Here is a 27,096-nt window from a genome sequence, read left to right as displayed (position 1 = left end):
AGTGCAGTGTGGCACTAAAGCTATCAGATTAGCTTTTTGTATGAACATAGTCAAATTGATTTAGGAACCACATTCCGGTTTCTACCTTGCTAACTATTGCATTACGTGTTTAGCTGTTAGCAAATTTAAAAACAAGCTTAAAATGTAATTTTAATTAGTGAAATTATAGATTTGTCTTTGTCATCTCGATATTAGTTTGTGGTCTAATTCCTATATAATTCTGATTCTCAAGAATTTTTAAGCAAGATCTGGAGAACAAACCATAATAATCTGACTCACATTAATGTTAAACCATAATGGAATAGAATGCAAACCACAGTAGACTGAAAGCACATAAAGCTTATATTCACAGTAAAAGCAAATGTAAAAGACTTTAATAGTTAGAAGCATTCTAGAGTTGACATCCATTAGACATACTTGAGAGAAAAGACTTTGTTAATAATGAGAAGAATTGAAGGAATGCAATGAAATGGAGAAATATAATGAAAAATATAAATATTTCCACAGAATATGAGATCTTGATATCTACCAATAGCAAGCATATTTTAAGATGTTGAAAGAGCAACCACTATTGTTGTGAATAGCAGTTTACAAAATTATTAAAGTTATAATAGAAAACATTGAAAATCCAGTATTTTATTAAACTCATTTCAGTGCCATATTTTGATGCAATAATCCAATTTTAATTAGGTGGTAAGTGAAGCTCTTGTAGAGTCCTTGGTGCTCTCTGAGCTTGGTTGCATGCTTACAGATGTTTCATTTCCCAACTTATAATATCATCAGTGAAGCTCCTTTAACAACTTTGCAAAATACCTTGCAGACTGGAGCATTGTTTCGTATATACAAGTGAACACATACTTTGCAGAATTTAGGTAAAATAACTTGAAAATGCAGAAGAGTCAAATCTAAATTATTTGTTGGTATTGGTCACTTTCAAGATTAAGACTGAAGAGCCTATTTGTATTTGTTGGTAGGCATTAATGAAGACATAATGCATATTTCTATAGAGATTACTGTTTAATAATTTTTGTGGGAGTTATGGGAAGATAATTTAAACTCTAATATGACACCTCTGCCAAGACAACTTGAAATTAATTCTAAGACTTATTGGCAAATATAGACAAAGTTTATCTAGAAATCAATACTTTACATTGAAAATGTACCACCTTTAAAGCTGTATTTTTTTTTTAATAGAGCCCTTTTGCTTGGCAAATTATCCTTCTGCCTTTCATAGTGTGATGTTCAATCCAGTGGAGCCTAGATTACTGGCCACTGCCAACTCAAAAGAAGGTGTTGGGCTTTGGGATATTCGAAAACCTCAAAGGTAAAGAATAACATGCTTTCTTAGACATTGTTTAATGAAATTGGAAAGAGAAATCAAAGTGGAATTTATAATCTGATAAGAATTTGATTTATCCTTAAAATTTCCTTGGTAAAATTTTCTTCATATAGCATATAATATATAGAAAAAATTTGTAGTAAGCATTCTTTCAATACTGATAAATAGGAAGTCTTTATCCAGATTATTTAAACAAACGTTTAAGTTTGAAGTAAAAAATACCTGGTTTTAAATGGGGAACTATCTGCTCAATCTATATTGCGTTTTCAAAGTTTCAAGAATAAATTATATTACTTGATTACTTAATTTCCTTCTAACCTCTACCAATATGGATACAATAGGCCATTTATATTATTTCCTATATGTCATGTTTACATTTTATATAAAAATGCTGTTATATGATTGGTTGTTCCTGCTCCGATTATTACTTCATATGAAGCTTAATTGACTTAATGTGCATTTCATATGTTTTTCAATTCATTTGATATCAGAACAGAAGCACCTACAGATTATCTAACAGAATTGCCTACAATACTTAGAGCTTGCTAGAAGTACATCCTACCTTAGTTTTGAATGCTGCAAATGAAGAAGGTATCACTAGACATTCTGTCATTTCATATTGGTGAAACGTTATTTAAAACAAGTGTTTCACAATGCAGCGTAGCATGAATAAATTGTACCTCTTCAAATTGCCTTGCATTTGTATCATTGAAATGGTTTGTGCAGCTGCATTGAAGACAGCATATATGTGCATGCATAACCGCATTCCTTTCTTTCTGGTACCTCCTTTGCCTTGCCATATAGTAAAAGTGGGGTGATGATAGTGATTGTAACTTTAGATACGCTCTTTCTTATCTTTTCCTGGATTTGCAGTGCTATTGGATATATATGTCAAATAAAATTGTTGGTAAGTCTTGCTTCAAGCATATGTATGGTTGCAGTTAAATTGGGCCTCTGAATGTCTCTTCTCTATTATGTCAATTGAGAATGCCCAAAAATTATTAGTTTTAACTAAAAACATATGGACTCATTTCCTCCTTCTCCACTTATATTCATAAACTGTCAAGAAAGGATTGGTCATAATAGTGTTGAAAGAATGCCGAGTAATTGTTCACTCAGTTCTAGAAATCCAGATGATAACACTACACACAATTGTCTGTCTGTCTATCTATCTATCTTATATGCCCCCAAATCTCAAAATGCATCTTTAAAATGCATTAAAATCACTTAAAAGCTCTGTAATTGTAAGTGGTTAATTGTGTGGAGCCATACAATTTAGTAGCATATTTGTGCATGTTTTTACCTCCGGTCAGAATTGGGCAGCTTATATTTGTATTCACTGTTGTAAGTACTATGGTGCAAAATTGTATCTTCCTGGGCAAAGTCCGTTGTGGTAAATGAGGTAATGTCTTGCCATGTTATCTGGGATTCTTTTTTGGCCTGCAGATTCTGAAGAAATGGGTGAAGTGCTCTCCAAGCTGTCCCAAATATATGTGAACTCAAATCATGCCCATTCTTGGCTCTTTAATCCTTAATTCTCCTAGATTTGGGAGATAGTTAACTCTTCTCTCTTGGAGGGATTGATGCCAACAGTTTTGACAGAGGGTCTTCTTAGGTCTGACTATTTTTGACAACTATTGCACTATGGCTTAGAGCAGGAGTGTCAAACTCGTGGCCTGTGAGCCGGATGCCTCACACACTGGCCACTCAACCCCCGTTTTAACAAAGGGGGAAAAAGTTGTGATAGGTCACGTGACAACAATGTGTCATTGCAAGTTTGACACCCCTGTCTTAGAGAAAGTTATTGAGACTGTTGGAAGAACTGTGAAGCATGCTAGAGGAAGTAGGTTGTCTACACCCTTTCAAGTGAGGGTTTAAAACTGGCCATGGGATTTTTATAAATCCCCAGTTCTCCCATGTGAAATCTGGCCAGAGGTGGTATGTACCCCCTAATCCAAATCTCTTCCGGACACCTGCAAGGAGTGGGGATTCAAGGCACTGTTCTGCAGTGGTTCAACAACTCCTTCCCCAGTAAGCACTTACAGTTAGGACTGGGAAGATGGGGAGTTAAGAGGTAAAATGAATAGCTTCTTTAAGATATTTAGTTTATTCTTTAAAACTTTGACACACATAAATACATTTGGGTTCTGGCCTCTCTACCTTTGAAATACAAATGTAACATGATGCTGTTTCATGAGAATGTATGAAACTATTATCATAATTGACCATATCCCAGCTTCTGCATGATTTCTCTCAGAAGGTTTAGACAAAGCAATTATGGAACTTTTCACCCCAAAAAAAGTTGTCTGAATATCCTGTGGTTAAATGATAATGTGGTCTTTAAAGTGTACTATGAATCTTGTTTGCTAGAAGATACTGGCTGTTACCCTTCAGAATTGCTAGAGCGTTTACATCACCTTATGACTTTTTGTCTGTTTCAGCTATCTTGGCAATGGTTTGAGATAAGATTGGATTCCAGCCAGCATGTGACTTTTTGAAAGACTCCAGGAAATCATGCCATAAAGACCCCTTCTTTATAATTACTAATCATTGGGGAACATGTGTTCACAGACGACATAGCTTTAAACATTTCATTTTGCATTTGAAAGAAAAAATAATTCATTTCATTAGGAATGGAAAATAAATAAAGCATATAAGCTTATTCATGCAGAAGACCTAGGTCATCATTCAGTCAACATCAACTTGATGGCACATCCAGTACTCAAACAATATATAATAACATTATACCATTGCACTGTAACTTTCCATAAGGTTGTTTCTGTTCTTAACACCGTTTATCAAATTACTACCACACTTTGTAATGTTGGCAGGTTTTTTTCATTATGTATGATGACTTTTATATTCATGGTCTTTAGCACTAGATATTCTTTGTCCTTCTTTTCACCCAAAGGTTATTATGATTATGAGATTGAATAACATAATGAAAGCAACTAAAGACATTTCATGTCCCAATCTCTTTGCCCTTTGTTAGTGGTGTTTTGTTTTTGTGAGCTTCAATAAACAATCCAGATGATGTCACTTGCCAAAAGAAGATAAATTTTTATCTTTTTTCTTAGAAATGAAACCATTGATTCTTAAACACAAGAGTTTTCATTTGTTCCCACAAGCTATTGTTGAAACCTATTTCGACATAACAAAGCTATTCTTGCATTTCAAATTATATTGTTTCACTTTTTTTTTTTACTTTACTGCCTGAATGCCCAATGACTTTTTTAAGGCCTATTCTTTCTTCCCCAAAAGACTTTAAAGGACTTAAATTTAAATATCAATTAATCAGAATAAAGCTGGAAGGGACCTTGGAGGTCTTCTGTGTAATAATGGCAACATAATTGTATCTTCCTCCAGTTTTTGTATAGCAATAGCCCAAGTGTATCTTTTTTATACCTGTGTAGCAGGTCACACTATAAATGTGTTTCCTGTTTCTACAAAGAAATTATTTCCTGCCCGGAGACAAGTCTTATACATGAAGCAGTTCAGTAGTGAAAACAACAATAACAATCAAGTAGTGTTCATTCATGTTTTTATTGAGAATAGTGCAAGGCTACTGGATTTGAGTTTTTTAAATTCTGTTCTGACCTTCAGCCACAGTGCATTTTAATATGAAGAACTTTATAACATAAACATCTTAAAAGTTTCCAGATACTGTATTCATGCAACCTTTGGTCCAAAACTAGGTTTTTCTTCCCCAATTACACTGAATGTGATAAATATGATAAGCACCAAAACAAAAAGCGGTATATAAACTTAGCAAACTAATTATCTTATTCCTAAAAATTCACTTTTTCTGTATAAAATCTTACATTTTAAGATTTTAAAGATTTTAAAATGTTTTTACATTTAAGGCAAAAATCTTAAATTTACTTCTTTGGGAGAGCAAGTCTTATTCAACAGTGATTATCTTTGAAGAAACATGCATGGAAATGATCTCTTACATCAAAACATTATTCATTTTTTACTAGAAGGAAACGCAGGTTAAATCAGTGCTTATTTTAAGCGGATTGTGCACTGCAGCTAGAATCCCCAACCCCAGCTTTGCAGTCAGTAGAATAAATTGGTTAAAATCACCTTCCTCCCCTTTATTTCATGGGGATTTCTATGCTGTTAGACTCACCTGAAATAAAATTGTAAAAATATAACCAGTTACTTGAAATTTGTTCCAAATGTTTTTGCTAAAGTAATCCTTACTCAAATATCTTATTGGACAGGAAATCTGGCTACAGTATCCAAATTATGTTGTTACAAAACAGCACATCAGACACTCTGCCGTCTTTGAACCCCAATGCTAATGATAGAGACCACCTTGGTGACAGCTGACTTGTCGCAGCTCATTTTAATTCATTTTTGTTTCCTGTTTCCTAGTTCCTTGCTCCGGTATGGCGGGAATCTGTCACTTCAGAGTGCCATGAGTGTGAGATTTAACAGCAATGGAACGCAGCTGCTTGCTCTCAGGCGTCGGTTGCCACCAGTCCTTTATGACATCCATTCCCGTCTGCCTGTCTTCCAGTTTGACAACCAGGGTTATTTTAACTCTTGTACCATGAAAAGCTGCTGTTTTGCAGGAGATCGTGATCAGGTAAGAGACATTAATTCCTAAAATCCAAGAGTTATACAGAGGCATTTTAAGATATTTTAAGACTGCTTGAGAATATAATGTAGAATACTGTAAGATTTCCTTGTGTGTAAAATAATAGATCTAGATCAATATAGATAATATTTAGTGACATAGTTCTCACAACATGCTAAATCATATTGTGGTTAGTCATCCACATAAGTTAACTAGTAGTTAATGATAAACATCTTACTATTTATAATGTCAGCTTTGGAACAGTTATTAACATATAACTGACTTGTTGAGGCTCTGCTTTAAAGTTGCTGCAGATGCAGTGTTTCTCCTATTTTTATCTCCTTTCCTTTCAGAACTGCTATAAAAAATATACACACATAGATAATATACCGTACTTTTTGGTCTACAAGATGCACTCCCCTCCCCGCAAAAAGTGTGTGGAAATGTCTGTCCATCTTATAGAGCGAATGTTGTCTAAGCCCCACTTACCCGCCAGCCCCCACCCTTTGGCCTCTTCCTCCCTCCCAGAAATTTGCCTCTTTGGAGCAGTCTGGTCAGCTTTAGCACAGCCTGATTTAGCACGAGCAGCTGATTGGCAGTTGGATCAGCCTCCCAGAATACTGCTGATCAGCTGTTACAAACTCTGGGGATTGCTGCTACCCATCACCGCCGCCACCAATCACCGTCCCTGGACATCCCATTTTTGGCTTCCGCACACACCATTTTTCGCCTCCGCGCATCCCGTTTTCGGCCTGTTCCAGGTGGCAGGGATAGGCGGCAAGGTTTTCTTGGCAAGGTTTTTCAGAAGTGTTTGCCAGTCACCTTCTTTCTCGTGAGAGAAGATGACTGACCCAAGGTCACCCACTGGTTTTTGGCTGTTTTCTTGCCATATGTAAATCAATTTAAACAATAAATTATTAAATACTAAGTATCATGGAATATTTCTTAGATGAAAGAGAACCATAGTGCCATTGTCTTATCATGTAATATGTGCATTCATAAAATTGTGAGAACATTTTTTGTATTTTTCAGAAGACAGTTGGTTACAAAATCCTAATATTAATATTTAATTAGTAATAAGGGGAATAGTACCTGGAAATTATATTGTGGAGAAAAAGGTTTTAAATGCATTATTCCTTATAAAATATTATAATAGGTATAGCTATAGCTCTAGTGATAGCTAGATTAGATAGATAGATAGATAGATAGATAGATAGATAGATAGATAGATAGATAGATAGATAGATGATAGATAGATAGATAGATAGATAGATAGATAGATAGATAAAAAATATTTTTAAAGGATGATAAACTTGATACCTCTAAAAATATATAGCAAAAGATAGAAGAATAAAATTATAGACATTTGTAGAACGTAGAAACAAAACCTCACAGGATTGTTGTTGTGGGGAAATTAGGAGGAAGGTGTGTTGGATGTGTTCTATTACGTATTTCTAAAAATAATAAAGGTAAGAAATAAAAATAATAATATGGAAAGTAAATTTCGGTTCTACTTGAATTATGCTGCAAAAAATAGTGACATTCAGGAATGCCACATATCTGTAAGTCCCCGATCACAAAATTCTCTGGTGGGTTACTTTTTCAAGCAAGGGTTAATATATGCTGTGTATGACTGGGTATTTTAATTTTGTTTTGCTTTGCTTTGCTTTATCCGACTTGGGGCATATCTCAGACATTACATCACCACCCAATCCCCTTTGTTGACTTTATTTTTGTACAGAACTTCAGGAATGCAGCAGTCATTGGGAGCATTCCCAGTAGAAATTCCTGAATTTCTGGTGTGTGCTACATCCTGAAAAGCCATTTAAGATGGATGCCTGTTCCTACATTCCTTTTCCACAGAGGCCCTAGAAATATTTGTGTCTAAAAGAACATGTCTTATCATTTTGATACTTAAAAACAATCTATATTGTGCCTAATTAAGATTTAGTCAGCATATATGTATATGTGGTTCCCCCCATTTCCTGCCATGTTAACATTTTCTTGAAAAATGCTGAAATTTCTCTGTGTTGACAGTGGAGGGCAGCAATGGACTATTAGTATACATTGGTAAAGATAGATTAGTAATTTACAATTAATATTTTATTTAATGGGAAAATGTGCCTATAATGAACAGTTATGTATAATAATATATGGATTTGTATGTGTTGTTATTTCTAATATTGATGAACTTTATAAGGCTGAAATAATTTCCTAGGGGTCCTAGGACTTATTACTTAATTTTTTATTTTATTTATTTAGAAATGGTTAAGTACAAAAATTGTTAGCCCTGATCCTTTAGAGCAGTGATCCCCAACCCCCGGTCCGCGGACCGGTGCCGGGCCGTGGAGTACCTGGCACCGGGCCGCGCAGCGGCCGGGGGCCATGCAACGGCCGACTCTTCACTCATGCAGCGCCGTCGCCGGAGGGGGGGAGCTGCGCGGAAGCACAGGAGCAAGTGAGGCGAAGAGGAAGAATCCCCCGCTACTACACCACCTCCGCCCCCTCCCCGAGTCAGCCGTCCCCTCAGTGAACGCCTCCGCCTCTTTCTCCTTTCTCGCCTCAGTCGGCTCGCCTGGAAGCGAGGCGAGGAGGGGGCGGACCATGCGCTGGAAGCGGAGCCCTTGGAGGCCGCTCTCTTCTTTTTCCCGCCCGGCCTTGGCTTGTGAGAAGGAACGGCGGGAGAGGTAGAGAGAGAGAGAGAGAGAGAGAGAACGTCGGGCAGCCGAGGGCGGGGGGGGGGTCTTTTGAGGGGAGATGGGGGTGCGCGATTTTGGCGCCAGATTCAGGCCGCCGCTGCCGCTATTGCAGCGCACGGTGGAAAAGCGGCGGTCTTGCCCACCCCTTCCCTGCCTCCCGCCCGCTCCAGTTGCCGCAGCCAGGGGTGGGGGCTCGGTGCCTGAAGTCTCTTGCCTCTCTTCCAAAATTTCGCCAACGGGCATCGGTGAAGCGCGCTCTTTCTCTTCCTCACAAAACACATTTCCTTTCCCCCCACGCGTAGTTATTGGCGATATGGACTCTTGGAGGCTGCCCTCCCGGGTCGCGTTTCCTTTTTGCAGCCCACGAGAATGCCTGGTTCTGAGCCTCAAAAAACGAGAGTTCTCTTAAGGCTGCAAAAAAGGAATATACTTTGGTCCTTGAAGCGCTTTTCCTGTTATTTGGACATTATATATATACGTACGTACATACGTACGGTATGTATATATGCATGTATGTATATATATGTGTGTGTGTGTGTATATATATATATATATATATATATATATATATGTCTGTAGTCCATAATATAGTGATGATTTAAAAAAAAATTAGTTGAGCACATGGAATCTTTTTTCTTTTAGTATATTTTGGAGGTGGGGGCCCACTTTGTTATTTAAGATAGTATCTCCTTTTATATATGGTAGTGAAGATACCTAATACTCCCACCCCCTATTTCCCCCACGACAACCTTGTGAGGTGGGGGGGCTTAGATAGAGTGAATGGGCTTAATACTGTATTCTTTTTACATTGCTATCCTCTGGCTTATTTAATTTTGCCCTTGCTCTTTTTATCTTTGACCTTGATTAATTCAGCTGTTTATTCCTTAAAATCTACATACAAAATGGAAGGTGGGATATGATTCAGGTGTTGAATTGGGAAGGTGGATTTAAAAAGTATGTTTGTATTCCCCCATTTTCGCCCCCCGACCCCTGCGCGCGCTCAGCGGGCCACGGTAAAATTATCAAAGGCTGACTGGTCCGCGGCGATAAAAAGGTTGGGGACCACTGCTTTAGAGGGAAGAAAAATAATGAAAATACTATGTCTTATCATTTAGCTATATCTCTAAATTCATGAATTAAAACTGAGAAGCTGATTAAAGGAAAAACTGGATGTTGTAAGGTTATTGAAAGTCCATGAAAATGACCAAATTGAGGACACTTTGCTCATTATTGTGCTAGTTGAGTTAGAAATTGCAAAGATTAAGGGTCCTTAATAATAGAGATGGCAGCCTGTACTTCAGTGGTTAAAAAACTACTAAAAAACTCCAGTGGTTATAAAATTATATATACTAGGAAGGAAATCTAATCAGAGATCTAGACAGAATCGATAACTTGACTTAAGCCACTATTTTACTTCGGTTTTAGCTTTCATTTAGCTTAGCTGTCAATCTTGGATGCACTGCAGCTCTGATACCCATATTCTTCAAGCAGAGGTTCCATATTTTAAAGGTGCCATGTATTCATTTGTTGCCTTGTTTAATTGCTGTCCAGCTGACAAAGTCACAGAATCTGAACTGTCTCTTTTCTTGTAAGCTGGCCGTCAGGAACTCTTAAATAGGAAGTGCTAAAATGGTTCCTGTTTTGGATGCAGATTTACCTAATTCCTGACTTCCTTATTTGCTTCTCTTATTTTCTGGCATAACTTCTGGATGCAGAGTCTAAATCTGTTAGTTACCTCATTCAGGCCAACAAGTCTGCATAGTTGACCTTTTTAACATCTGTAATATCTGTTCTCCTCTCTGCCTATCAAAGCGCAGGAGAAGAAAAGGCTTCTTGGAGCTCAAGGTTAATATACTGAAACATCCTTTGAATTTGGCACTGAAACGGTTTACTTATTATCTTTAATCTAGTGATATACAAATACATTTTGTTCTAAGAAAATAGAGAAATTGATCACACATGAATGTATTGTTGAAGGTACATCCTTTGCCTCCCAATGTAGAAGGGCATATCTCTGAACAAATATCAAATATAGTCGAGGACTTTGGTAAATCCTAAATTCTTGTAAGATACATGCCAGTGTGGTAGCATTCATCCCCATATTGTGAGCAGCTATATTGGACAGAAGTTAGAATTAGAATTGTTGTCCTTATTTTACTAGCCAGAATGGTATGATTGAGCTTGTTGCAACTCCTGGTTTGCCCATGGGAAACAAATACATTCCTGATGGGTTTTTTTGTGTCACAGCAAACTTTTGATTTTTAGTTTAGCTGCTAGGAAGAATGAAGATGGCTAAAAATACGCTAAATGCAAAAGCTCATAGCAAATTACAGATTGCTATAATTCTGGTTTAGCATGACATGTGCTCTGTGTGTGTGTGTGTGTGTGCTTGTGTGTTTGTGTGTGTTTCAGTTTTGGAGTCTCTCTGAATCTCTCTTCGTGTTAAGACCAGCAATACCCACAAACTTTATTTTAAATGTGATTGCGAAATGGTGGGATCTTTCATTAAGAAAAAGTCAACATAAATAGAAATTTGGTGAGGGGGAGACTAAAAAAGGTAGTTGTCCATATAATTTTTAATTAACTTTTATAATTAAATATATTTCAACATTTTTACTTTTTGCCTTTCATCCAAAGAACTCTGTTAAGAATCTTAACTTTAGTATGGCAGTCTTTGATTACCTTGGAGTCTTACACAAAATCCTCCATTCTGGGCTTATTTTCAGAGAAAAATAAATCAGAAAAATCGTGGCCACAGAAAAATGGGGTTTTTTTGTTTTTTGTTTTGCTTGTGGTGAGGAGCATGGTTATTATTCTGCATTCCACAAAAATGAAGGAAATAGAAAAAGGACAGGAGGCTGAATTTTTCCTCAAGAAAAATGTAGAAAGAAATGTTATAAGATCATACTACTTACGGTAGCTATTTCTCCCCATATTTTAGTTTGCATAAGATACTAGTATAAAGTAACTTTGGAGACAGAAGTGGGAGGGAGCCACAAGGTATCCCATGCAATTGCAGTAGGATGGCTCATTCTAAACATTTGAGACATTGTTTATTGTTCTGGGATTGATGTTTCATGCCGCAGTTATTAACCACGCCTGGGAATTTCTTCCATGTAAGGCAAATTTCTGAATCAGCAGCTGGTTGTCTGGAAGCCAATTCTTCACTCCACCCCAGCCTTTTTTTTTAAAACTAATCATTGATGAAGAATGATTGTTTACGAATTTTGCTCAGAAACAAGTTTGGGATATTTTTAATCAGCCCAATGCTTGAATTCACAATTTTACACATATGTTAAAAGTAGCAGAAAAGTGATTGACTCAGCCTTCCATCCTTCCGAGGTGGGTAAAATGAGGACCCAGATTGTTGGGGGCAATATGCTGACTCTCTGTAAACCGCTTAGAGAGGCCTGAAAGGCCTATGAAGCGGTATATAAGTCTACTGCTATTGCTATTGCTATTGCTATTATCTCACATTGCTAAAACAGGCATACTTTGGTTGTTCCAAAAAGGTACAACTGGAATAGTGGCTATTAATTGTAGTTAATGTGTGATCTATTTGTTTTATCAGCTTCTCTTGCACTCATTTTTCTTCAGGCACAATTCCAAATGCTATCTCTCCCTGGAGAATCTGCCTGGATTTGAATACCTTTGGGGACATTAATTTCTGTTACACTACAATTAGTGGCATGTTTGTAAAACTTTGGGAAAGAGTCTTCGTGATAGGTGTCCTCAGTATACTTTATCAGTCTAAGTCAGTATTTCTCAACATTAGCAACTTCTGGACATGTGGACTTCAACTCTCAGAATTCCTTAGTTAGCAGGGGTGTCAAACTTGTGTTGTCACATTGTCATCACATGATGTATTGCAACTTTCCCCCCCTTCACTAAACCAGGAGTAGGCATAGCCAGCGGGTAACCATCCAGACAATAGGCTGCTGCGACACCCCTGCTACCTAGCATGCTGGTTGGGGAATTCTGAGAACTGAAATCCACATGTATTAAATTACTGAGAAACCCTGGTCTAGCTATATTCACTCTCTACTACCAGATTCTGTGCATTATTGCAAAAAGATATCATCAGGGTGGCATTTGTCCAAAGTTACTGGTACTTTAGTGCTATTTATCCAATATACCCTTTACATAGTTTTTCTAATACTTCTAAAAAAGTTCTTCTTACAAGAGAAATCCGAAGTTCTACTTGAAAGAAAATAATCAGTTTAATAATAGTCTAATAAAAGTGGGGATGCGTTGGGTTTAAATCTTGACAAGGTCTGGGGTAGAAACCATTTTTTCCAGAGCGGAATAGCATATGGAATAAAGTAACTCTATGTTAAACTACTGTTTAATACTGTTTAATCTTCAGTTGAAGCAGTAAATATCTAGTACATTAACAGCTTCACAGTTCTGCAATGTTTGCAAATTCTTCGTCTCTAAGTGCAATTGTGCATTTCTTTCCTTTTTTTTCCTGTTAAGTAGATCAGTAGTTTAGTTTAAAGAAATTATCATTATCAGGGACCTGATAACTTTTTATTCAGAGAATGTACTGAATGAGATAATTTAGGGTAAAGCTCCGCATAAAATTTAAAGGCACCCTAATTTTTTTAAACAACAGATTGCATTTGTTTTACAACACAAGTGCTATTTTTATGTTTTGTAAGATTTATAAGTTATTCAAAAATATGTAAAAATTTGTTTGCACCAATTATAGGTTGAAAACACTAGATATTTCAAAATGTTGCAAACAGAAGAAATCAGTCTCCAATGTTTCTGAGCAGACATGCCATCAAACAATTGCTTGCTTAGAATTGCTTACATTTTAAGTAAGATTTCACCATTGCTGAGACAATCATTGCTTTTGTTTTGTTTTGTTTTATTGACTTGAGCCAGTAATAATTTTACCAATATGGATGAAAACATGAAGGATATGTTAAGTCCACCACTAAGCATCATACAGCATTATTGACTCTAATATTAATATCCCATGAGAAATGTCCTCAGGCTGTTAGCAACACAGCATGAAATTCTGAAATATATCCCTTAACATTTTATAATAAAGTCATGATGGGTTATAAAATACATTGTGATAACCCTCTTTTGGTGTGTGTGTGTGTGTGTGTGTGTGTATAATGATTGCAACATTTGGGAAATTATATATATCATTATGTAATTTGGATGTGATACAAGAAACAATAGGAAGTTGTTTTTCAAAGACTTGATACCCTGTCAGATCATTAAACCATATAACGCAGTAATCAGTCTAACTGTAGTTGAAAATAATAGGCACTGTTCTTAACCTTGCCCTCAAACATGGGATCTTCTTAAGACAAAATATTTACTCTGTCACTGAGCTAGAGATCTTCCTGGGAATTCCTTTATAAATGGGGTAATAGAATTTTATAAATGTAAGCTTGTAGCATATGAAAAGTTATTGTACAAGTAAAGTATGGTAAAGAGTACCCAAAATAGAATCAATACATTTAGGGAGACATTCTCATAATTTCAATGGCACTTCTAAATCATTGTGTATATGTAGAATTGTAATCTTTTTTTAGGTAACCTTTATATTTTCAGTATTTAATCTGCCAATAATATTAAATTGAACAAAGCACAAAACATGCATTAGCCGTAGTATATAATTAAATTATATTATTCATGTGCATGTATTTTAATAGTCTTTTTCTTGTAACTTATAATATTTTGATTTCTAATAGTACATTCTCTCGGGGTCTGATGACTTCAATTTATACATGTGGAGAATTCCTCCAGATCCTGAAGCTGGTGAGTGTATGGAATCTACTGAACTTGTTCTCAATAAAAATGTAAGGAATGTTGTAATTTGGAATTAATGTATAACATGGAAGATTGATAAGAAAATTATCCATTGAGGTGGTCATGGGAATAATTTCACATTCTAAAATGCAATAATAAGGAAGGAGTTTCTTTAAAAGTCATATGAAGCATTTTACTTTCCTTTGTAAACCTTAATAAATACCGTACCTTTTCACTTCCGCAGTCAAAATAGCATATCTGCAATCTGTAGTTTGTTTGGACTTGTTTTCATTCTAACAAATTCTTAATCTACAATTAAACATCAGTTAAGCCAAATGGGTTGTACCATTTGATATTCTTTTTGTACTCTGAGGAAGCAACATGACTAATAATATCCAGGATAGTTTTGAGATAAAAATCCAGCACTCCCCGGGGCATTGAAGCTTTATGTTTTCTTTTGATCAGACTGATCAAATAATATTATGTCATACTTAACCACAAATGATCTGGATTTGTGGTAGCAACATTTTAAAAAAAAATCTTGAAATTATTAATTGTTTTATGGTCAAGAACTTCTATTGGTGTTTTCTTTTGCTAACTATTTGCATAAATACAAATTTAGAAGGATATACGGCACATTATCTCTCATACTACTGAAGATTTTAATCAGGTGTTCCATATGTTCTGATACAGACCATTGCTGGAATACTTCATCACCTTTCCCCCCCTTCTTGTACGTAGTTCTTTTATTTAAAGAAGATCAATATGATTCTTCAGAACCGCAGAAGATGTTTCCATATAGAGTATTGTTCTGTGCAATACAGGATGCATTGCTATCTTAATACCTACTTGCTGCATTTGTATCTCTCTGCATTTTCTTTTGTGCCTCTGTTTCCATACCTTTTGCTTGCTGATGTTCCATACTTATAAATAATCCCAGACATTTTGAAGTCTGCCTTGTACATTCAAGTTTCAAACTGTTCAAACTGTCTTCTCAGTTTCAACTTCTTAATTTGAACTACTAGCAGAAATATGCTATGCCCTATTGGGACCTCATTATTAAACTAACCAACATTCTGGAACTTGTTTTAATTTCTTTCTGCAGTATTTTTCTTCTCTTCCCTTAACCCCATTCATTTTTGGCAGGAACAGCAAAGTTTCTGGGTTTTCACATGATTCCAAAGTGACTGTTGTATACTTCAAACAATTTATTATGATGGCTCTCAGGGTCCTAAATTGTTAGACTGTTGTTTGCTTTCAATTCATAGTATTAAAATGAAGTATTTTGGTGTTTGGAACTTTTCTTATTGCTTATCTTGTTCGTGTTAAAACCATGCTGTAAACTAGGAAGACATTCCTCCTTTCTATAATTACCGGTAGTCCTTGACTTACAACAGTTCATTTAGCGACCATTCAAAGTTACAACAGCATTGAAAAAAGTGACTTGTGACTGTTTTTCACAATCTTTGCAACATCCGCAGCATCATGTGATCAAAATTCAGATGCTTGAAAACTGGTTCACATTTATGACCATTGCTGTGTCCCAAGGTCATGCAATCACCTTTTGTGACCTTCCAACAAGCAAAGTCAATGGGGAAGCCAGTTTCTTTAGACTAAAAATGACATATACATGGAGGCTGAGTTTCCCTAATGGAAAATGTATCCGTAACAATTCCCCACTTATTATTCCTTAATAGAGGCTCCCCACTGTTGATACACACCTGTTCTACATGGAAGACAAAAAACAATGATAGGATTTGCATAATTGCTATCAATAATAATAACTATAATAAAAGAATGACAGTTGAATAGTAGGAGGGAATATTATGTTTCCCACTTGAAAATAATAAAGGCAGAATAAATAAATATTTTAAATTTTAGACTATACAGAAGTACAAAGTAGTCTCATTAAAATCTGGGGAGCACTAACTTTTAAGGGACTAACGGAATACCAGAGAAGTAACTACTTCACAATAAAAAGAATAGATATATTAGATCATATAAAATCCACTAATTAATTAAATCATTTAAGATTAAGTCTTGACCAGGGAGTGTCAAGAGCCAGGGAAGTCAGGATATTCAGGCAGTTCAAATGAGAGTAAAGATTTATTGCAAGTTTAAGCTCTCTATAAGAATCTGAACTACTACCGTAACAGTCAAAGGAGAGAGAGTTAAGAAAGAAGAGGGAGTTAAGAAAAGAAAGGAATTGAAGGTGGGCTGGACTTAGATCTCTTGTGAGTAAGCAGGGACTCATGACTGATGACACATTTGACCCCTCCCCTCAGGCTCAGCCTAGTCATCTCATACAGAGGTCTATTAACATAGTTGGGAAGCAACAAGTTGCCAGTCAAGGAGTAGTACTATTCCTTATTATCAAATTATCATTCGCTCATTATCTGCACCTCCTGCTTTCAACAGTATCTTTTTGTAGAACCATGTTCTCAACAACAAGAGGTGAATGCTAGCATGCTTAACTCACCCCCCACTCCCCTTCCTATGACAACAGCATGTACTTCTAGTACTCTGTTCTCAGCATCAAAAGCAGGTCTCCCTCTCTCTTGATACCAAATCTAAAGCAATGTTTGCATGTTACGCAATGTTAGCTTAGATTATAACAGGTTTTATTTTACATATAGAATAAAACTATCTGTTCAAGTAGGCAAATGTGGCCCTTGTCAGAGGTTGTTGTATGTTGTCATTATGCATTTATGCATTTTAACAAATTACACATATCTACTGCAGGGGGGGGTTCTGGCCGGCTTTACTGCCAGTTTGCTCGTGCATGCGCTTCATTGCATGTGCGTATGCACAGTTCAATTAAAATTATTCTGCACATGTACAAAACTCAAAAACAAGATGGCGGCAGCAATGGCGGTGACCGAAGAAGTGGTTTGGGGACATGGCAGACCTGGGTCGCTGCCGATTCCAGTGGCCCAGGCCGCCATACCACTATCGGTTCGGATGAACCTGTAAGAACACACCTCTGAGCTACTGTCTTATTTCTCTTGACTAAACTGCTGAAACCAATGTGGTGTTGATTCGGAATATTTCCAAAGGATAATATGGGGGAACTGATGCAGAATGTGGCTTGAAAAAATGTAAATCTTGTAATTTGCTATGACATACCATTGGGAGAGGAATTAAACCCAGGATGGAGTTATGGCACCAGTCACTTTCAAGGTTGTGACACATTGTAGTGCTTGTTTATATTAAGAAGGCATATTCCACTGGCAATACAATCAAGCCTGTTTATAAAAAGTCACACAGTTCTGCCTTTTTTTTCTCTCTTTCCAGGTGGAATTGGCAGAGTGGTTAATGGAGCCTTCATGGTGCTGAAAGGTCACCGTTCAATTGTGAACCAAGTCCGATTTAATCCTCACACGTATATGATCTGCTCTTCTGGTGTGGAAAAAATTATAAAGGTGAGTTTGTGGTGGTTTGCTTTTTCTCCATAGTCATGATTTTTAGTTTGTTTTTAATTGGTTAAAAATAACATGTCTCTCCTGCTTTAAGTAGCAGGAGTGACATGTTATGGGACCTATCTACAAAAGAGGATTATCTGGTAGATCCCAGAAAAAGAGATTTCTTCTGTGGCATCCATCTTATTGAATATCATCCCCCTGGACCTTACATTGAGCCTGACCCTCCCAGCCGTTAGAAAGGCCCCGAAGACAGAGCTCATGCCATGCCTGGGGATTCAGCAATGGTGTGTTGAGATGATGTAAGGTGAATTCTGCCACAGATTCTAATTTTCTGTTGTTTTTTAAACTGATTGTCGGTATTTTTTATATGTTCCAATATTGGTTTTTCATTTGCTTTTATCTGATAGTTTTAGATGTAAGCAGTTCAAAGTTGCATAGATAAGATAGAGGCCGTACAAATCAAATTAATAGTAATAAAAATGATGGTAATTATTTTGTTTTTATAATTGGTGGGTTTTTAGTATTTCTATACATTGTTTTTAGCTGTTAAAATGAGGGCATAAAATATTCTAAACAAATAAACACATTTTGATCTTTTCAAATCCATAAGCAATCCATAATGGGTGAAACTGCTTATGATGTCTCTAAGTGTTTATTGCTCAACAGTAAGTTATCATTTCTCCCTATATATTTAGTAAAAAGCTATTAAAAAGTTGATATATGAAATGTTAATAATTCAGAAGAGTTTGAGAGATTGCATATGCAAAAAGGTGATTTTATCTCTAGCCATAAGGAGCATTTAATGCTGGCTAAATAAGAGTGAATAAGCTATAAATAAATCTAGAAAAGATGCAGGTGCTATTGGTAAGGAAAAGAAAATGGATTGGTGACTTGTGGTTTGGATAGGTTCGCATTTCCCCTGAAAGAGCAGATCCTCCTGGATCCTTAATAGTCACTAGATACACAACTAGAAGCTGTGATAATAAGCTTTGCACAATGACGTAACTACAGTATATCAATGTCTGTAGAGATTCTCAGTCATCCAGGTCATGGTTGTCCCAAAGGTGCTTTTTGAAGAGGCAACTGAAAGGAAAACCAGAAAGTCCAGTTGCCTCTTGAAAAATCACCTTGGAACAGTATATCAACATTAATCTAATGATGTTATCCAAGTGTTAGACATCCTATCTTGACTGCTGTAACATCTTTTTCATCCTTGAAAACTATCAAGAATGTGCAATTATTGAAAAATGTGCAATCATCACAAATGTGCTATACTGGTATGAAATGCAAGGATCAAATAAGGCCTGCACCCAAAGATCTTGGCTGTTGGCAGATTCCTGCTTATCTTTTAAATAGCTTAGGACAGTGATGGCAAACCTTTTCTGGCTGCCATGTCAAAAGCGGAGGGAGCACAGGGGGTGTCGTGAGTTGTGAGCCACACCCCCAGTGCATGCACATGCGCACGACAGTCACCATCACCACCCGTTTTTGCCATGCTTTTTTTGCCTTCCCCAGGCTCCAGAGGCTTTCTAGGAGCCTGGGGAAGGCGAAAACAGCCTCCCCTGCCTCCCTGGATGCCCTCTGGGGGCCTCAGGAGCTTCCCTGGAGCCTCCAGAGGGCGAAAAACGGACCTATGGGGAACCAGGAAGTTCAGGAATGACGACTTCCAGTTTGTCCGTAGGGCTGTTTTTCGACCTCCGGAGCCTTCAGGGAAGCCTCCTGAAGGCTCCGGAGGGCAAAAAACAGTCCTACGAGCAAACTGGAAGTCCATTTCTGAATTTCTGGTTTGCCCATAGGGCTGGTTTTTCGCTCTTTGGAGGCTTCCCTGAAGCCTCCAGAGGGCAAAAAACGACCTCAAAAGAAGGCCAAAGTCAGCTGGCCAGCGTGCGCATGCACACTGACCAGCTGACAGGGCAATGCCACGTGTGCCCTGATAAATGGTGCCGCGTGCCATCAGTGGCACGCGCGCCATAGGTTCGCCATCACGGGCTTAGAAGTTGACTTTCGAAGGACTATCTCACTCTCCTTTTATGAACCAACCCCCGTTATTTAGTTCAGCAGGAGACACCCTTTTGAAGATAAAGCCATTGCCAGAGGCTCATCTACCAGGTACAGAGAAGAACAGCTTCTCCTAATGTGCCTCTCAGGCTATGGAATGTGCTCCTCAGAGAGGTATAGTTGGGTGCCATTCTCCAAGTATTTTAAAAAAAATGGAAAGTGCATTTCTTTCACTAAGATTGTAATCACTAATTTACTTTTAATTTTACTGGTTTTATCATAACCATTCTAGATGTATTCTAACTGTAAACTGCCTTGCATGTTTATATAGTAAAACATGAGTTATAAAACAAATACTGCAAACTATCTGAACTAATAGACTAGAATAGAATAACTTTATTGTCACTTTGAATGTACATTAATCCACATCCATTAAAATGACATTTTGTTGCAGAAAGCTCTCAAAAGGTCACTAATTCACTCTCGTATTTTCTGTGTTTGGAGCAAGTCAGTACTGTAGAGCCTTGGTCCTACAGTCTTATCTTTAGCTTCCTCCAAGGTGTTTAGAATCAGTTCATTTTGACAAATCTGAGTCATATGTCACAGGCATTTTGAGAATGAGTCATCCAGTGAGCTTCAGGGTAGGTAGGACTTCATTCTTACTCTTACCTATCTATGTCCAGCACTCAAACTGTCATGATTTATGCTAAGTTGAGGAAAGACAGCCTTGTATTCCTGTCTGAATTCTGCCAAGCAAGTTTTCTGACTAAGATCCACATGAATTAATTTCAATTAATCTCTGTTTCCTAATTTCCAGACAAGTTTCAAAACTCTATTTAGAGCCCATTTTACTGAGGTCATTTTGGCTTAAACTGTAGTCAATTACAAACTCTAATTTGTCTGATTGGTTTCCTCTAGTTTATTACTCATACTTGCATATTTTATAATAATTTTTTTTTGGCCGAGTATGGATTCTTGAAGAAAGTATATTGTATAGCATTTTATTTTCCAGAATAAATATGTTTCCATCAATTTTTATCAAAGGAAAAATGTGACCTTAAAGCCTATTGAATACTGGATACTGTCCATTGGGATGATTCATCTCGGAATCTTTTGTGCATGAATGTACTTGGTATAATACAGGAGTTCTAATGTGAGGGCCACGGATAGGATTTCTGGGGATCCATGATCTTAGATGGAAAAAAGATTGCAACTTTGTTTTCACGAACCTCTGAGTAAAATGTAGCTTTTCATTCAATAATACACACTAGCAAGAAAGTAATTTATGGATTCTTGACTCCAAAAATGTTTGTGGATTTCAACTAATCACACTGCTTAAATTATTATACCTTGAAAAGTTTATGGTCTTGTTATTGATTTAACTGACTAATAAAAAAGTCAGTTAAATCTAAAAAACTAATAAAAAATTACTAGGATAGGGGATAGAACAGAATAGAAAACATTATTTTGCCAAGTGTGATTAGACACAGAAGGAATTTGTCTCTGGTGCAGAAGTTCTCAGTGCACATGCAGGGTAACAGAATCATCATCATCATCATCATCATCATCATCATCATCATCATGCCAGTAAGTGGGGGGGATTAAAGAAGATAATACTATAGCCATACTACATGGGTAAATAGACATGCACATTAGACAGTACTGTGAGAATTAAGTGTTAAGCAGATTGATGGTGCGAGGGGAAAAAACTGTCCCTGTGTCTAGTTAGTTTGGCATATAGTCCCCTGTAATGTCATTCCAAGAGGATTTGAAACAGTTTATGTCCATGATGTGAGGGGTCTGTAACTACCTTCTCAGCCCTCCTTCTGACCCACTTAATATATAGTTCTTCTATGGAATGCAGGCTGGTTGCAACTGTTCTTTCTGCAGTCTTAGCTATCTGTTGGAGTCCGTACATGCCCTGTTTGGTTGCTGTTCCAAACCAGGCAGTTATAGAAGTGCAAGTGACAGACTCAATAATTCCTCTGTATAACGGTCAACAGCTCATGGGGCGGTATGAACTTCCTGAGTTGATGCAGGAAGAACATTCTTTGTTTTGCCTTTTTAATGATGGTTTTAATATTAAGTGTTCATTGCAAGTCCTGGGAATTATAGAACCCGAAAACCTGAAGGACTCTACTGCTATTTTGTATCTGATAATTGGTTTCTGGGTAAAACTATATATAATTTATTTTATGTGTTTAAATCCATTTTTTTCAGAAGGAGCCAATAGGTCTCACCAGACCCTTACCCTTTTGTCCATGTTACAAAAAGATTAAAAAATAAGGCACAAAAAACATCTTGTACTGCTTTTGTTGCAGCCTATCACTGTTTGTGGGCTGTTCTCAATCTGCTAGATAATTCCTTTGAAAAGGGAATTTCTTTAGGTTCCCAGCATGTGCCTGATCAAACATAACTATATTTCTGATTTATAAACCAATTAACCATGTGAAAGAAACACTATAATAATAGAAACTTTATTATTATCATCACTTTTCAGACAAAATAGCTCAACTATTGGCGCCTCTCAAATTTCTGTACCAATCTAGTCTAACAGAGGAAAGTGTGGCCTATTCTTTTATAACTTCTTCATCACCTGAGTTCCAAAGATGAGGCCTTTCTACCACCTTTTGATTTTTTTTAATGTTACATATTTATCCCACTCCATATCTTTTACTATTCTAGTAAGCATTATAATATTATGCAGATCACAGAAAAAGATATTAAAGCAAATAAATTAAAGACCTGGGATAAGGGGAGAAAAGATATATAGTTAAATCTAATTTACATCAGGACTTTTCACAATTGTAATAATTTCTTCCTAAGCAAATCTATCTAGAGCTTATGTTTAATTTTAGACAGCATATTAAGGTAGTTTTGTTTTAATCTAATGTAAAAGAAAACAAAATTAAGTTCTTGCCCTATTTGACTTTGAATAATAAATTTGGTTTGGCTTGATGGAAGGGTTTTCTAACAAAAGTTGTCAGTGAAAGGCAATATTTTCAGAAGAGCTTTGAAACAAATGGAGTATGCAGCAAACAGCAAAGAAGATGATAGAGAACTTTTCTTGCAGAGCAATATTGCTAAGGAATTTAATCTATTAAGAAAAACTGTTTTAAGTTGGAAAAGGTTGACAGCAGGAGGGCAGTGTTGAATTGAATATTGATGCCAATGGTAACTTGTCAATTGCATAGAAGGAAAAAGACTGAAGTATTGCTAATGTATATTTTAATGAGAATCAAAATATTCATAGACCTTTGTTTCTATGGAGATAACTATAGAGATAGACTATATCTCTGCTTTAGAGTAGGGGATTATCTAATGTGTACCACATTGGTTCTAACTATAAATACTTGCAGCAATTTTACTGCTTCTAGCATGTACAAGTAATTTGAAGATTTCATTCATTATAGAGATGCTATGTTAGACTTTATTTCTGACTAACAATCTCAAAATCTGAGTTCTACACCAAATGTAATTTAGTAATTCTAAGTAATAAATTTATTGTACAAAATTCTAGTTCCTGAGTTAAGATTTTAAAAGAGAGTTTTGTGAGTTAGGATTAGATTACTGTGACAAAATAAAATGAAAGAGAGAAAGGATATAAAGTTATACAAAAAAGGTTTTATTTTATAATAGCCATAAAAGTAATAGTTGCACAGTTACAATAGTAAATTTTGTCCTCCTTGAAGCTGAAGAAGTGCCCAATACATTTCTCAACTAATAATATTTTTTCATTTTTCATCTTGTAGTATAGGAATGTCTACAATTGCTAAATGAAGTATTATATGTAATCTCATGAAGCATAGTGGCATATTTCTTCATCCAAGTAATGCTAGTTTCCTGGGAAACCAGTATCTTGGTTTGTGCCTAAATTTTTACACAGAACACAGCTAGGCATTTTTAGCCATCCCTTCTGCACTCTTCCTTCCCCCACCCCATCCCACCAGTAGACACTTATTGCATAAAAATAGAGCACTGCAGTCTGGTGTTCCTTTTCTAGTGTAGGGCACGTTTATGAGTTGTGAATCCTCCAGTTCAGGTGGGGGGAAATCTTTTATCTGAATGCCCTTATAGAATGGAATTAATGCATTCTTCTAAGGCTCACATCAATACCATTTCTCTAAAATCATTATAATATAAATATAAAAGTTGCTTTTTTTAATGTCTTGACATTATGTGTGGTAAGGGTATAAAGTGACGTTTTCTATTTGTTTATAGATTTGGAGCCCTTATCGACAACCTGGTGGTACGGGAGATCTTGATGGTAAAATTGAAGATGATTCACGTTGTCTCTATACACATGAGGAGTACATTAATCTTGTATTGAACAGTGGCAGCGGACTGTCTCATGATTATGCCAATCAGTCAGTCCAAGAGGACCCACGAATGATGGCCTTCTTTGACTCCTTGGTCCGCCGAGAAATTGAGGGGTGGAGTTCTGACTCTGACAGTGATCTCAGTGAAAGTACTATCCTGCAGCTTCATGCTGGAGTAAGTGAACGCTCTGGCTATAGTGAATCTGAGTCCTCTACTTCTCTGCGTCACTCCCCACCTCATATGATAGAAGAATCTGATGAACCTGCCTATAACTTGGGAACTTTGAGATCCACTGAATCTCCATCTCCTAGAGAAGCTGCAGCTTCTCGTCAGCAACGGTTATCTGCACTTAGGAGATATCAAGACAAACGTCTCCTAGCCCTTTCCAATGAATCTGATTCTGATGAAAACACCTGTGAGACTGAGCTGGATGCTGATCTTTTCCCAAGACCAAGGTCACCTAGTCCTGAAGAGAATGATTCAAGCAGCTCCAGTAGTAGCAGCAGCACAGAAGATGATGACGAATTGAATGAGAGACGTGCCTTAACCAGGCAGCGCAATGCTCAGAGACGTAGACAAAGACAAAAGCCACAGAAGGAAGAAAGGACTAATGCAAATGCAGGAAACACAAGTACCTACGTAGGTGAAGACCTTTACGATTATCCCCAAATCAAAGTGGATGATCTCTCTGCTTCTCCAGCTTCATCGCCTGAAAGAAGTGCTGGAAACACAGAGGTCCGTAAAGAGAAGATTTTTCCTTGCTCTGAGAGTGAATCGGTTGATAGGAAGCTCTATAAAGCTTTTCGTTGGCTTCACTACATGTCTTATGCGGCTAATAAAGATGGTGAATCTTCATGTGGAGGTGGAGATAGTGAAGGAAGACCAGGAACTAGTAGAAAAGCTCTTAGCAGTCAAGATTCTTCTGCTGCTGAAAGCTATAACAAAGACGTTTTCAAGGATTGTAACCCAGCAGAAACTTCTAGAAATGGTCAAGAACATGAATGTGATAATCAACGACAGATGGAAAGCCAGGAAACCCTAGTCCAGGATACTGGGAGTAGTGGCTCTATAGAGCATTCTTTTGAAGCTAAAAAGCTCAATGGAAAAGCCATTTGCAAAGAAAAAGTGAGTTGCACTGAGGAGTCATGCAATCAACCTTCAGGATTTGTGGAACAGAAAAATAGCCAGAATTGTCAAACAACATCCAGCCACAACTCACTGGCTGTTTCTAAGGATTCATTTTCTACTCCTGCCAATGGTAACACCTCTGGAAATTTATCTAGAAACCAAACAGATGACAATGAGGATAGGAACACTGACAATTCCTGTACAAACTACAGTAATGGCCATATACACTCTCGTTCTCCTTACCTTAATAATGGACAGAATTTTGGAGAGCAGGAGGTTCTGGGTCAAGGAAGACAATTACACTTAAATGTTGATAAAGGCAGCAGCTTTGTGCAGACGTGCACATCATTGCACAAGGAATGCTGCCTGTCCGCAACAGACTCTTCCAGTCACAGCACGAGCATGAAAGAGGAGGTTGCTGAATTGCAGCCCGCAGACAGTGATGGCTCACAAAACCATGGACGACAGAAAAGGCACAGAGCAGAGTTTGAAGACACAGATTCTGAGAGGTCTTCCTCAGAAAAGAAGTTGAAAACACACACAGTCTGGTTCTGAAATGTTGCATTTCCAACTCTTCATTCCATTCTTCAGTCGGTCTGTTTTAAATTGACAGGGGCTATGTTGTATAAAAATCTAATCAACTTCTTTAAAATAAGACTGAGTATAGTGTACCCTTACAAGGTTTGGCTCAAGTAAACACTGATTCAGACAGTTGACTTTTTCTTGTGTGATGTGTGGTGTTTGTTCAGCCAGCTACTTAAAGTAGCTATTGTACATTTTATTCTAAAAAATATAATTCTTAGATTGTTAATACTGGGGAGGGGGGTGTTCAGTCTGAGTTGAATGATAGGCAAATGACATCCTACAAATGATGCTTTTTGGAGCACGGTTTCTGTTTAAGAAAACAGACAAAATTGGATGCAGTCTTTAAAACCTCTCATGCTTCTGAAATCTTAAAAAAGTTTAGTTTGGAAGCAGCCTCATGGTTTATGTATGTGAAGTAACATCAACAGCTGTTATGAACTTGTAATCCATTACTCATATATGAGGGTATTTTTTTTTTTGAACTAGAGACTGTTAAGGTAGCATCCATAATTATCTTTCTTTTTTCTCTCTCTCAAACTAACTTTCTCCCATTATATAATAACAACAGTAACCATGTTGAATGGTTTGGGAAGTAGATTCGCTTCCAGTCGAAATTTGTTGCGCTATGATTCAGAAGGAGCCATTGCAATTTTTGACTTCCCCAGACTATGATCTAATTACAAAATACCTTCTATTTCTGTGACATTAACAGCAGAGCCTAGAGAAGATGGCTAGTCATTTCAGAGGAGGAGAAAGATGCATAATGGTGTACCTAACAGAGTTTGAACTGATTCTTGAGATTTGATTTTTTTTTCCTTCATTTTTTAAAAAGACGAACTGGTCAGAACAGTTGCCTGACTTGAGGCACCCTTGTTTTACAGTCTTGCACTATATTACACACAGTGCAGATTGATGTATGGTTTCAAATTAAACAAATATTTTTGTCTGTATGGGCTATCTTTGTGTTTTATAGTAAACTTAGAGTGGATATATTTTTTATAATAGTTGTATATTGAAGGGAAGAGGTCTAGTAAATTCTTCTGGGACACCAATTAAATCATTTTCTTTGTCAGCCGGCTTTTACATATTACTTGCCTGCTTAATTATGCTGGCTAATACAATCATAATCAGATGAGTGGAAGGCATGTGTGTATTTCCCAAGTTACGGTTGGGATGTGCAGTTCACTTATCGAAGGGTACCAGCCTCTTCAGTCTGAAATTTGCTCCTTCCAAAATAGGTATTCACCA

The 27,096-nt window shown here is 36.9% G+C and overlaps 1 protein-coding gene across 1 annotated transcript in view; it reads left to right on the top strand.

Moving 5' to 3' along the window:
• The window catches only part of DCAF5 (DDB1 and CUL4 associated factor 5), a 41,752-nt gene extending 14,954 nt beyond the window's left edge, over positions 1-26,798 (top strand). Inside the window, exons 5-9 of the mRNA XM_032227818.1 lie at positions 1,195-1,324; positions 5,720-5,933; positions 14,338-14,404; positions 17,690-17,817; positions 24,037-26,798. Coding sequence (XP_032083709.1) covers positions 1,195-1,324; positions 5,720-5,933; positions 14,338-14,404; positions 17,690-17,817; positions 24,037-25,818 — 2,321 coding nt within the window. The 3' untranslated portion in view covers positions 25,819-26,798. The remainder of the gene's footprint in view (positions 1-1,194; positions 1,325-5,719; positions 5,934-14,337; positions 14,405-17,689; positions 17,818-24,036) is intronic.
• Positions 26,799-27,096: the final 298 nt, after the last annotated feature.

This window comes from Thamnophis elegans, chromosome 1 (genome assembly GCF_009769535.1).
Source record: "Thamnophis elegans isolate rThaEle1 chromosome 1, rThaEle1.pri, whole genome shotgun sequence".
Lineage (NCBI taxonomy): Eukaryota > Metazoa > Chordata > Lepidosauria > Squamata > Colubridae > Thamnophis > Thamnophis elegans.
Note: the sequence above shows the minus strand (reverse complement) of the source record. Positions and strands in the feature narration are given on the sequence as shown.